Source organism: Watersipora subatra, chromosome 1 (genome assembly GCF_963576615.1).
Source record: "Watersipora subatra chromosome 1, tzWatSuba1.1, whole genome shotgun sequence".
NCBI lineage: Eukaryota > Metazoa > Bryozoa > Gymnolaemata > Cheilostomatida > Watersiporidae > Watersipora > Watersipora subatra.
Window position 1 is genome coordinate 9,090,713 of NC_088708.1, and position 12,030 is coordinate 9,102,742.

At 37.6% G+C, this 12,030-nt stretch overlaps 2 protein-coding genes across 4 annotated transcripts in view; one reads left to right on the top strand and one right to left on the bottom strand.

The window, feature by feature from the left end:
• The first annotated feature begins 94 nt into the window (after positions 1-94).
• Positions 95-1,767, top strand: LOC137387441 (xylulose kinase-like). The gene has a single exon (XM_068074243.1). It carries the CDS (start codon positions 146-148, stop codon positions 1,751-1,753), a length of 1,608 nt encoding a protein of 535 aa, XP_067930344.1. The 5' UTR covers positions 95-145; the 3' UTR covers positions 1,754-1,767.
• A 365-nt stretch (positions 1,768-2,132) lies between these two features.
• LOC137385254 (C-myc promoter-binding protein-like) overlaps positions 2,133-12,030 on the bottom strand; it is a 34,650-nt gene continuing 24,752 nt past the window's right edge. Inside the window, exons 21-36 of one of the 3 annotated variants that reach the window (XM_068072792.1) lie at positions 11,358-11,509; positions 9,745-10,063; positions 9,290-9,406; positions 9,021-9,172; positions 8,438-8,530; positions 8,156-8,321; positions 7,003-7,063; positions 6,686-6,886; positions 6,315-6,418; positions 5,991-6,198; positions 5,485-5,622; positions 5,058-5,205; positions 4,703-4,895; positions 4,342-4,399; positions 2,465-2,640; positions 2,133-2,291 (exon numbers count right to left, since the gene is read on the bottom strand). In XM_068072792.1, coding sequence (XP_067928893.1) covers positions 2,152-2,291; positions 2,465-2,640; positions 4,342-4,399; positions 4,703-4,895; positions 5,058-5,205; positions 5,485-5,622; positions 5,991-6,198; positions 6,315-6,418; positions 6,686-6,886; positions 7,003-7,063; positions 8,156-8,321; positions 8,438-8,530; positions 9,021-9,172; positions 9,290-9,406; positions 9,745-10,063; positions 11,358-11,509 — 2,426 coding nt within the window. In that variant the 3' untranslated portion in view covers positions 2,133-2,151. Of the gene's footprint in view, positions 2,292-2,464; positions 2,641-4,341; positions 4,400-4,702; positions 4,896-5,057; positions 5,206-5,484; positions 5,623-5,990; positions 6,199-6,314; positions 6,419-6,685; positions 6,890-7,002; positions 7,064-8,155; positions 8,322-8,437; positions 8,531-9,020; positions 9,173-9,289; positions 9,407-9,744; positions 10,064-11,357; positions 11,510-12,030 lie in introns of all 3 variants that reach the window. The other 2 variants (XM_068073157.1, XM_068072029.1) reach the window with 2 other exon arrangements.

Here is a 12,030-nt window from a genome sequence, read left to right on the forward strand (position 1 = left end):
GACTCGCTAATGGAAGACGAACCAACTAGCTTTCTTAGACGTTTCCCGGAACTTGCTGATAGGCGCAGCCCCGCCTTTTCCGCTACACCCGTCAGCGGTCGCAGTAACTTGTCAACCATCTCATTTTTATAGCTTGAAGCAAAATATGGACAATGAGCAATTTTACTTGGGTTTTGATTTCAGTACGCAAAGCCTTAAAGTTGTTGCAGTCAATGATCATTTCGACGTCATAATTGAAGAATCAATTAAATTTGACGACATCGGTAAATACAAAACTAGTGATGGTTGTCATATAAACCCAGACGGTTTAACTGTAACATCGCCGACAATCATGTGGGTTGATGCCCTAGATATTGTTCTTGGACGACTTCTGCAAAAGGGGTTCAACTTTCAAGCTGTAAAAGCCATTTCTGGCGCAGGGCAACAGCATGGAAGTGTATATTGGAAAAAGGGTGCCGAAAAGGTTTTAGCATCATTAAATCCGTCTAGCACACTTGAAACTCAACTGAAGCACTGTTTTACTTTAGAGGAATCTCCAATTTGGATGGATTCTAGCACCAAGAAACAGTGCAAGTATTTGGAAGCTGCTGTTGGTGGCTCGCAGGCAATGACAGACTTGACTGGCTCGCGAGCTTACGAGCGCTTCACTGGAAACCAAATTCTAAAGGTTATACAAAACTATCCAGAAATATACCAGCAAACTGAAAGAATTTCACTTGTTAGTAGCTTTGCAGCTTCTTTACTTCGAGGGGCTTATTGCCAAATCGATGAAAGTGATGGATCTGGTATGAACCTCATGAACATCAAATTGAGAGATTGGGATGAAACCCTTGCAAAAGCCTGCAGTCCAGACCTTCAAGATAAACTTGGCATACCAGTTCCAACTGTAACTGTTCAAGGTTCAATCTCAAAGTACTTTGTTGAGAGATATTCATTTTCAGACACGTGCCAAATTGTCAGTTTTACTGGAGACAATCCTTCTTCGCTGGCAGGAATGAAACTTGCCAAGGGTGAAGTTGCCGTTTCTTTAGGCAGCTCGGATGTCCTCTTTCTATGGCTTGAAAATCCACTAGCTAAAACTGAAGGTCATATTTTTGTAAATCCTGTCGACACAAAAGCCTATATGGCACTACTCTGCTTCAAAAATGGTTCACTTACTAGAGCAGCTATTAGAGATAAGTACGCTCATAGCGATTGGTCTCACTTTGAGACATTGCTGTTGAATCAACCTAGAGGAAACAATGGAAAAATAGGATTTTATTACACAATAGCTGAGATTATTCCTGATGGTGTAGAAGGTTGTTATTATTTTGATGAAACTGATCAGCAAGTAGAAGATTTTGCTGATGCTGAGCACATTCGAGCAGTCATCGAAAGTCAGTTTCTTTCACGCAGAGTGCACGCTGAAGACATGGGATTTGAGCTTGGCAAAGATTGCCGAGTATTAGCCACAGGTGGAGCTTCTAACAACCATGCTATTTTGCAAGTGATGAGCGACATATTCAATGCTCCAGTGTACACCCAGAGTGTTGCTAATTCGGCAGCATTAGGAGCTGCAATGCTTGCTATGCATGCTGTAAACGTTACCACTGATAACTTATCATATAAGGAAAGGGTGCACGACACAAGAAACTTTGAGCTGGTCGCTCAACCCCAACCTGACAGCAAACAGGTATATGATGTAATGGCCGCCAGGTACAGAAAACTAGAAAAGCAAGCAATTGAGCTGCACAGAAAGCAATCTGGACAATAACGGTACATAACAAGTATCACATTTATAGATATACGCAGTACACCTTGTTTATGGCGTAGAAGATGAATATTTTTATTATAAATGTAATCACGGAACACATAGAGTTAATATGAACACCAAATGGAGAAAACATCAACTTTTAAAACCGTCGTTCTATGTACAGGCACATTATATGGAATGGTGAAATGTCATGTTGTAATATGCAACCACCTAGTGCTTACATACATCATAAAATACACTAGTAAAATAGAAGTTTTTTATATCATGTACGTAGTGAGCAACGACATTGTTTAAATAAAAAGAGTTAATTATTATCAACAGGAGTAAATCTTATATATTCAACATAATATGAAAGCATTCGAAGTTAGAGCTGATCTAGACTAGATTGCTGTTTGAGCTCACGTCACATCAAGGTGGCCAAAGAGCTTTCTGCACCACATGACTGTCGGAGTAGGAGGGGAGTCTGTTATGTGCAAGAGTTCCTTATCTGTCAGTAGCAGCTTTTTGTAGGCAAATTTATATTCTCTATCGAATGCATCTACAGTAGGAAAAGCGGAATGTGTTGCGCAATCACATAGCTTCTACAGAAATTGTCTGGAGCTCCGAGTAAGATTTGATTGACAATTCTCATTATAGACAACCAACTGTGCTGTTAAAAAATTACTGAAAATGCAGATCAAAATCGCAAAGGGATCATAATAGAAAACTCACCATGATCCATGGCATCACGCCCAAAATGTGCAAAAGAAAGAAAAAGAATATCTCTGTAAGCGCTGTGACACTTGAGGGTTGACTTTGTTGATTGCAGTCGCCTGTTGCACAAGATTTGACGGAGAGGTGTGCACATATCACTACAGCCTACATTTGTCAATATCTGCTGCATGAACCTACAAGCATATATAACCAGCTAGAGTTAGCTCTTTAACATCACCAACCACGAAGCGTATTAAATATGTTGTAAATTCATGGCCATACTTGAATAGGTCAGGAGGTGCTTAGTCCTTGGCGGGAGCGTTATTAACCACCCATCCATAAGTGCACACATAAAGGACTTCATTTTCTATATTGACCTATTTAAAGTAATTTATTATGGTCGTTAACGCTTTCATTACTTGATGAAACTTGGATGAACCTGCGCATAGTATAATGACAAAATGTGCTCTGATCCACTAATCCTTAGTAAAAGCCAACTCGATCCAGATCTCAAACATTTCATCAAACATGCATCTATTTCTTTGTTAGTATGTACAAAAATGAAAGTGCAAAAACGTAACCTTGTAATGTTAGTAAATGTAAGTATTACAGAGCATTTCTAGCCTGTGATTGCTTGTAATAACTTTTATCATCGTAAATAGGAATTGTGACACATTATTTACAACCAGTCTAAAAAATTGTTAGCCGGGTGAGTTGATCAGCTATGTCACTCAGGTATGAATAAAAGTGAAGTTCTAGTATCAGAATTCATAAGATATTCATATCTATGTGATAAAAACTTTCGGTTTATTTTATTTATCAGTGGGTAGGCTAAATACTATTACCATGATCAACAGTAGACTCGTAGGAAATATCTGAGATTTGGTTAAAAACCAGAAGATTATCTAAAAGATTGGTAGTATGGCTGTATTACAGTATTTATCTAATATAGGCCTATCTTTTACAGATTAATCGAGTATTTTTAGTCCTACAGTAAATACATTTGAGAGTGCTGAATTTGCCTTGAGGTTGAAGCTTACCCAGATCTGCCTCTTGCAAATTTTAAATTGACTTTTGACCATTTTTGCTTGGCGGAAACTCATCTCAGTAATTTTAATAATTTATTGCTGAGACCAGAGAAACCATACAAATAGTGATACTTACGTTGAGGTGCATTTATCAGATAACAAAAGTTGGATGAAATTTTCCATTGATACATGAAGTGTTGCTCAAAAGATAAAATAGCCTAGAGAATGAGATGCTAAAATATGGCCAGCATTAACGCAAGTATCTTGAAGTTGCCTACAATTAGTTTGCAGCTACTAACATTGCTGTGTTATCGACTCATTCCGAACTAATACAAGAAAATAATCTATCCTTGCATTATTCCTTCAGCTAAAAGGTGAGAAACAGATCAGATCAGCTCTCTAGGAGCTCAAGTGGAACTAGTCTATCTATATAACGTATATATAAATCTCAATGTTTGTTTGTCCATCTGTCTGTCCGGTTATGACAAGTTTTAGGAATGAAAAATCTGCTGCTCACTGAATTTGAATTCAGAACCTCCAGTTCTGCAAACAGACATTTATCTAATACATTACACATTCCAACTAGCTATACGATGAAATAAATTGGGCACATACTTATTACACATGCCAATCTTCATGGCTTCATGGTTAACACTGCAAAACCCACACCATACGCACACCCATACCAAACGTAAATTGTGTGCCCATATGTGAAAAAAATCCTCAAACTCACATGGCCAAGACTATTGCAATCAATATAGAGCTGTAGTAGGCACAGCAGCTGGTACCATATGAATTACACAGAAATAAACACAACCCATGCAATGCTGAGCATTCAGCTAGTATTCATATTAAGTAAAGACTTACTGCTTAGATTTAGACATATCTTCCGTGACAAGAGCTCTCACCATTGTAGACTTTTTAGCTGTAACAAATGCATTCATAGTAAACCAGTTGGGTGCCAAAGAGTAAATAACACAGACAAACAAACCACAATTGCCAGTCATGTTTCAGAATATACATCATGCTAGCATTGGTAATATTGTGAGATAGAGACAAGTTCATCAACCATTAGTCTGTTCTATACGGAAAGCTTCACCTCTGTCTAAATTATATAGAGAGTAAATTATATACGAAAAATATATGAATAATCAAAAGAAGCAATCTGTACAAGGTCAAACTACAATATATTTGTCACAGATGTGTTAGCTTAGTAATACGTACTGACCTGAATCTTTCCAGAGCTTGTACATAGGAGTTGCCATAGCGTCATGCAGCCTGGGGTTATCCCAGACAACTCGAAGTGAAATATCACAGGGAGCAGACGAGGCTGTATGCATGTCATCTAGTTGCAGTGTTTTTGATTGAAACAATAGCTGTGGGAGATGACTCGGCACATTCATACGTTTGAAATACCACATCTGTAAAGGAATGTCCAGAGTTGTGCTCAGTTAAAGATTTTAGAACACGAGCAACCCCATCAACAATAATAATTTGACTTTCATTCGCAAATTGAACCTTACCAAATTGAACCTTACCAAATTGAACCTTACCAAATTGAACATTACCAAATTGAACCTTACCAAATTCCAATAAACAATCGAATGATTGTCAACAAAGTCGGGGTGCGTCAGAGCTACATCTCCTTCCCTGTCAAGTACAATCTCTAATTCCTTCCGTAGAACTAATGGGCTAAGGTATGGCAATTTTATTGGCTCCCGGCTTGTGCTGCTGAGAATGACAAACAAAAATTGTTTCCCAACAAATAAATGAGGCAGTTGAAAAGTGTTAAGTAGATATTTCTGTGTTTGCCGAGTGAAGTTTTTGCAGTTTTATATTTTCATATCCAAAGGCAGTTGGAAGTTATGCGCTTCTTTGGTAGTACAAACTGGCAAAAACCTATCGTCATCTATCAATTGATTGAAGTCAACAACGAAAAACCGCCTAATTTGCACCAAAGTGTAAATCACATAAAACAAGAACATAAAACGAACTTGAAGTACTGCTTACTCGGTGTCTGATCTGGGAGTCAATGGGGGAGTTGAAAAACAAGTATCATCCGATGCTGGCTTATTATTACCTTTCACCCTCAAGTCTTTAATCTCAATCTGCAGGAATGGTACCTGCTTTCTATCACAGAACCTACAGCTGTCAAACAGCAACAGAATTTAAATGTGTACTTCAAACCAAGCGTGCAAACATTACAAACAATTTTTTCATCTCAAAAAAAGACAACATCTGTTAAAATACTGTTTTAAAGTGCTTTGAGGAGCTAGTGTTAGCAGATAATTTTTAATCACAATGGCTTACTCTATACAAATCTCAAGAACCAAAAATCATAACTAACCTGACATCAAAGGTCATGACTTTAAGCATTAATGTGTCAAGTGTAGCTTACAGTATAAAAAATTGCTTAATTAGTAACAGATGGCCATAAGCTGATCTGGTGACAGCATCATATTTGTACAGTTCAAATGTATACAACGTACTGGTAAAGCGAATAGACATATACTTACGTAGTGCTCAAATCACTGTCTTGTGCTGACCAGCCTGCCATTATATTCTCATCATAGAGAATGGCTGAGCAGTGCTCGCAGAGCGTTGCTGAGCAAATGACCACTGACAGCACAGGACCTTTGTGTGTAAAATCAAACAAGCTGTCTGGTGCATCATGGCCCGACGCTGGTGGTAGATATTTGTACATGAACGCAGCTGATATGCCATCTACAAACAATATAAATGGAATTGTATCAAATGTTGTGTGAACAGTGCAAGTGAACAGAAGCCACAAGGGCCAAAAAGGCTAATTTTAACGAGTGTATAACGAGTAAAAGACTCACTGTAAGAAATTCTCACATCAAAGGGCTTATCTCCATCATCATGAGGTACACCTCCCTCTTCAGGGTTGGGCGCTAATACCCCCAATCCACTGTGTGAACTAAGCCTATCAAATATTCACAAAGATGGCTACAAATAATGACTATCAAAACGATAGGCCCAATATCTGCTCTTATGTGCTTCAAGATTTTTGTCACCACAAGTACGTTAATAATACAAATGATCAAATTTTGCTAAAAGTGGCTTAATGATCAGAGTTCAGCATGGCTTTTGTTAATAAGTTATACTTGGAAGCATGTAACCTGAAGTATGTTTATATATAATAACTGCACATCTGCATTCACTACCAGTGACTACAGAATACGGAACTCACAGACTAATGTTGTCTTCATTACTCTTAGCATCCGATGCTTTATCATCCTTATACGGTGTGCTGACAGTGCTAGGGGTGTGATACTCTTTGACAGTATGTTTCAGGTGCTTATAATTAGCTGTGGTCGCCTGCATCAGCTTACTGGCCACTGATGATGACACTGATTTAATCTTCTTTAATGATGCCCTCATGTCCTCATTTCTACTGCAAGAGAAAGTTACTTAACACAGTGCATAAAACTGAAGTTTTGCCAACTAATGAACATTGAATTATCAAGTTGCACAATATTAGAGAAGACAGCGAACAATAATACCAACTTTTTTATAGACTTGGGTGTAGATCCGATGCTATCCAAACTTTCTCGAGAAGACAACGCATCTACAAAATACAAACGCAGTGAGGTTCCGAAATATGAGTTTCAGTTCGCTCGTATCTTCAAGTAATTTGTTTAATTTATTATCATAGTAAAATGAATTTACTGTAGTAAACTTTAGTGTAATAGCCATACGTACCATACTGTATTACCTTTATTTACCATACTTAGATACCATACCTAGCGATACTTATTAGGGCTAAGTATATAGACAACTACTAGCTTACACTAATCGCAAGAAAAACTTACTTGAGGTATATTCTAAAGCTTGTTCAAACCGATAGAAGGCTGTTACACTTACTAAAATCTGATCATGATGGAGCAGCAAACATAGAAACACTAATAATTTGTGCTAGCAAATTTGTACAGACATAACACACAGAAGTACTACAATTGTTAAATGTTGTCATTCATTGCAAGTGAAAAACTAACATGAAATTATAGTTGGTATAACTATACTAGTTTATGAATAATGAAAAGAAGTAATGAGATTTTTGGATTCTCCATTCATTTTGTTTACTCTTTGATATAGATGCAAAGCTTGAGTTTGTACAAGTCCACAAAGTGACTAATCAATCATTATAGCTGTGGTTTCAAGGTTGATAGGCCTATCAAGAGAGATATTTTGAGTAACAGACATAGAGTATACGACAGCTATATCTCTCACACCAATGTTCAAATTACAGGTCTATGAAGCAACTTTATATATTATTGTATTAAAGTATTTGTATCTGTATTTATAATATTGTCAGGCACCAGCTTCAATGCCTTTATACCAACAATTTTTGTATAATTTCTCAGCATAGATTGGTTTCTACACTATAACAGAGGTCTGTAGTTTGTGTTCACTAGTTGTAGAATTTATCTTCAAGTTCAAGTTGCAATTTTTTTTCAGGGCTGAACATTTTAGTAGACTATCAGCAAAGTCCAACTTTATTATGTTAAATTAAACTATACATGTGTGTTTCAAAAGAAATTAGAAGGAAACTACTACTTAGACGTATAAAGAACGCATCAGACCATATTAGCAGCAAGACTAACGAGGTTCTGTACCTATGGTAAAGCAAATAAATAGATCACAAAGAGATTTCTCTTACTAGCTGGTTCGGCCTTTGGCTTTTCTCCATACACCATCGACTTCATTTTTGATAAGTTTTTTGTGAGTGCAAAACCACTTGCTGACTTCTTGAGAGAGGCTGTAACCCAGCCCTTGTATGATGAACCATTGGTCGCATCTTCCAAGTTTGCATTTGATAGACTATCCTAAAGAAAAGAACTGTTAATTTCTAATTTGTGTCATGTTTGATAATAAAACTGCTTGAAGCAAATCTCAAACTTTCCAAAGGTTTACAGACTCGAACACAAACTTGCATACTGACTTTTGAGCTGTTATCTTTCGCACTTCTGCCACCTGGTGTGCTAATCTCAGAGGTCAGCTCGGCAACTTTTTGACCCTCCTCCTGCAGGGCAGCCTGCAAGGACAATTAATAATATATATTTTGCTGAATAATACGGAAAGCTAAAACAATTACTTGATTCAACGTAACATTGATGAAAGAAATAGAAGTGCTGACATCTGACTACCCGAACAAGAAACATTAAACAATAGGTATTGCCCTATAAGCAATAGGTATTGCCCTATAAGCAATAGGTATTGCCCTATAAGCAATAGGTATTGCCCTATAAGCAATAGGTATTGCCCTATAAGCAATAGGTATTGCCCTATAAGCAATAGGTATTGCCCTATCAGCAATAGGTATTGCCCTATAAGCAATAGGTATTGCCCTATAAGCAATAGGTATTGCCTAATGTTTCTTGTTCAATTATCTCTTCAATTCACACTCAAATCATTATTCAAACACAAACATTTTACAAACTCCAAGAATTTTTCTATATTGGGTTGTTACCCAAATTCAACGAAGCAGATGTATTAGCAAACCTAATTTTAGTTAAAGATGCTACCTTGTAGCTGTTGTGCGAGTCCAAACTAACACTCTTGCGCAGCGGTTGCGATGGGAAGCTTGCTGGTGGTTCATCAGGTGACAGCTCAAGCAGGTTATACTTCTTCACTTCACTGTCAGTGGCTGTTGTGCTGCCGCGTCCAAACAACTTGTCTAGCAAACACATTGTTCTATTGCATGCTCATCATTTATATACACAAGGTTTCATATAAAGCTGCTATAATGCAATTTATTTTTCACCATTGATAGTTTAGAGTAGAATAGACGTACCGACATCCATGGATGTGATAGATGAGGTCTGAGAGCTGCTAGGAGTGTCATCTGCTTTAGGTGTGCTTTGCTCCACATCAGAATTGGAAAACAATCCGAGTGGGTCATCGCTCACAACTGAGCAAACGAAATGGTTAAACAAAGAATTACAAAATGTAACAAAAGCCTGTGACTCTACAAATTAGTTTGAATTATGAAAACTATTGTGGTAAACCAATCAAGCAACCAGAATCATCTGCTAACTTTTCAAAATCTCATAGCTACTTAGCAGATGGTGGTGTACACAACTCTTTGAAGCAGCTCAACACACTTCTCCAGGTTATAAATAATAACATTAATGAAGCAGAATTAAGATTTCAAACGATTCATTGGGTTGTCTCTGCATGCTTTCTGCTACATTTAAATTCACATCATCACATCTGATTAGCAATAATGACGAGTGATTACAAACTTACCAGATTTTTTCTTCAAAGGGTCATCTTGGAAGGGCTGAGAATAAATGTCTGTTGTAATAGAACTAAGAGAGAGTGGATCCAGAACACCGCCTTTGCTAATCTGAGATAAAGTTGCCGTCTGAGGCTGAACCACATAATCATTATCAAGGGATATATTATCCCCTGCACCATCACCTACATTCCCATCGACTACAGTTTGACTGGTCGGAGTGGCCCGACTTTCTGCAATGTCCAGAAGAGGCATGTTTTCAGCGGTCTTGTCTCCAGCAGAATGACCAGAAACTGCCTTCTCATCTTCATTCTCTGCCTCTTCTACCAACTGTGATACAGAATGTGTCTCTATGAGTCACATGAGGATATGCAAAAACATATGATTACCAAAACCCCTTTAAGAAGGTATTGTCTCCGTATGCTCTCCTTTATCTCTGATATTATACAGCAATATAAAGATCATACTAATGTACGGCTACCTCACCATACCAATGTTTTTATCTCATCATTTCACCACTTCTGACTCACCATACCAATGCTTCTGCCTTCAAGACATGTAAAGTAAGTACAGTGCACCCTCGTGCAGTAAGTACAGTACGGCTGCCTCACCATACCAATGTTTTTATCTCATCATTTCACCACTTCTGACTCACCATACCAACACTTTTGCCTTCAAGACATGTAAAGTAAGTACAGTGCACTCTCAGGATACGATTACCTTGAGACATACGATTTTTTCACCTTACGAAGTAGAACCTGATGATTTTTTTCACCTCGACATACGAATCTTATTTCACCATAGGAATCCAACAAAACTTTCGTCCGCGTTCAAATTTGGCAGTCGGTATGCTTATTATGTACATCAAAATAACAAAGACACTGCAATGCTGTTCGCCAAAAATATTTTCACAGTACCTGATAGAGACACGATGACCAATTTCTCTAAATTCCGTAATTCTTGTATGTAAAACGGTAATTTTTTTTAAACCAGAAGCAATGCTGGAATTATGATCTCTTCAAACAGAAGGTCAGCCGTCAGACAACTTTCCTTAACCTGCTACCAAAAATCTACTTCATTACGAAAACAGCATCATTCGGGCTTTCTTGCTGAATTAAGTTGGAAAAGGTTTTAAACAGGTCTGCTACAAGTTTTAGAGAAAGCGAAGACAGAAACTGACAAGTAGAAAATTTTATTGATGAAAGTTGAAACTCAGTAAAATGGTTAAAAATACATACTAAAACTTAGCTTCAAGTGTGTGTGTTTAGTAAGCTAAACTTATTTGAGGTGAATTCAAAGTTTATGTTATCCGTACATCTGTCTTGAAGGTAAGAACTCCCTACAGTACTGCATATGGTACATTACGGATATTACATTTTATTGCAGATCACAACTACTAAATACAATAAAATTACTGTAGGTAACTATTATAATTACTAAGGTTAACATACTATTTTGCTACTAATTTTAATATGTACAGCATTTATATAAAATTTTGACGAGTTTTACCAAGGGATGGTTGCATTATATAATTGCTATCATTTCTATACCCCCTACATACATTTTCACCATACGATGCCAACCCTGGAACGGATCAAAATCGGGTACTGAGGGTGCACTGTACCTGACTGCGTCTTAGTTGATCTCCTGCACTCTTGTGCCGCTTTTTAGCCTCACTAAGCTCTGTTCGGTAGCTGCCTGTGTTAAGGCTACCCCCCAAAGGCAGCTGCCATACTGTCCTTTTGGCAGTCATCAGCAGCCCGGCAGAGTTCGCCACTGCAATACAGCCATATTAGGAATTAAGAGAATAATGCTGAACGCATGTCTGTAGCACCAGGAGACGTAGTAGAATGAGAAGTATGCAAGGTCTTACTGGCCTCCCCTGGTTCTGGTGAAGAGCTCAATGCTATAATTACAATGTATTCATTTCTACAGCTACTCTCCAGAATATGAAGACACCAGTCTCTATGTGAACAAAAGCAATAGTAGCTAAATGCTTTGGTGATTTTGTAACCAACACAAGGGTTATTTTTGCCTTTTCTGAAAGAGAAAAGTCACTTATCTACCCTAAACACTTACTTATAGGCAGCCCATTATGAAGAATCGCACTACACTAACACTGATTGTTTTCATATATATGGTATTGAAAACAGACCTTTAACAGTAACAAAAGATGTTTTACTGGTTATAAAAACTGTCAACTCCATATGCATCAAGTTACGATATTTATTCACATAGTGCTTAGCAAGATCGTTTTTGTAACAAACTATCTTGATTAGCTGCCCGATCGATCAATC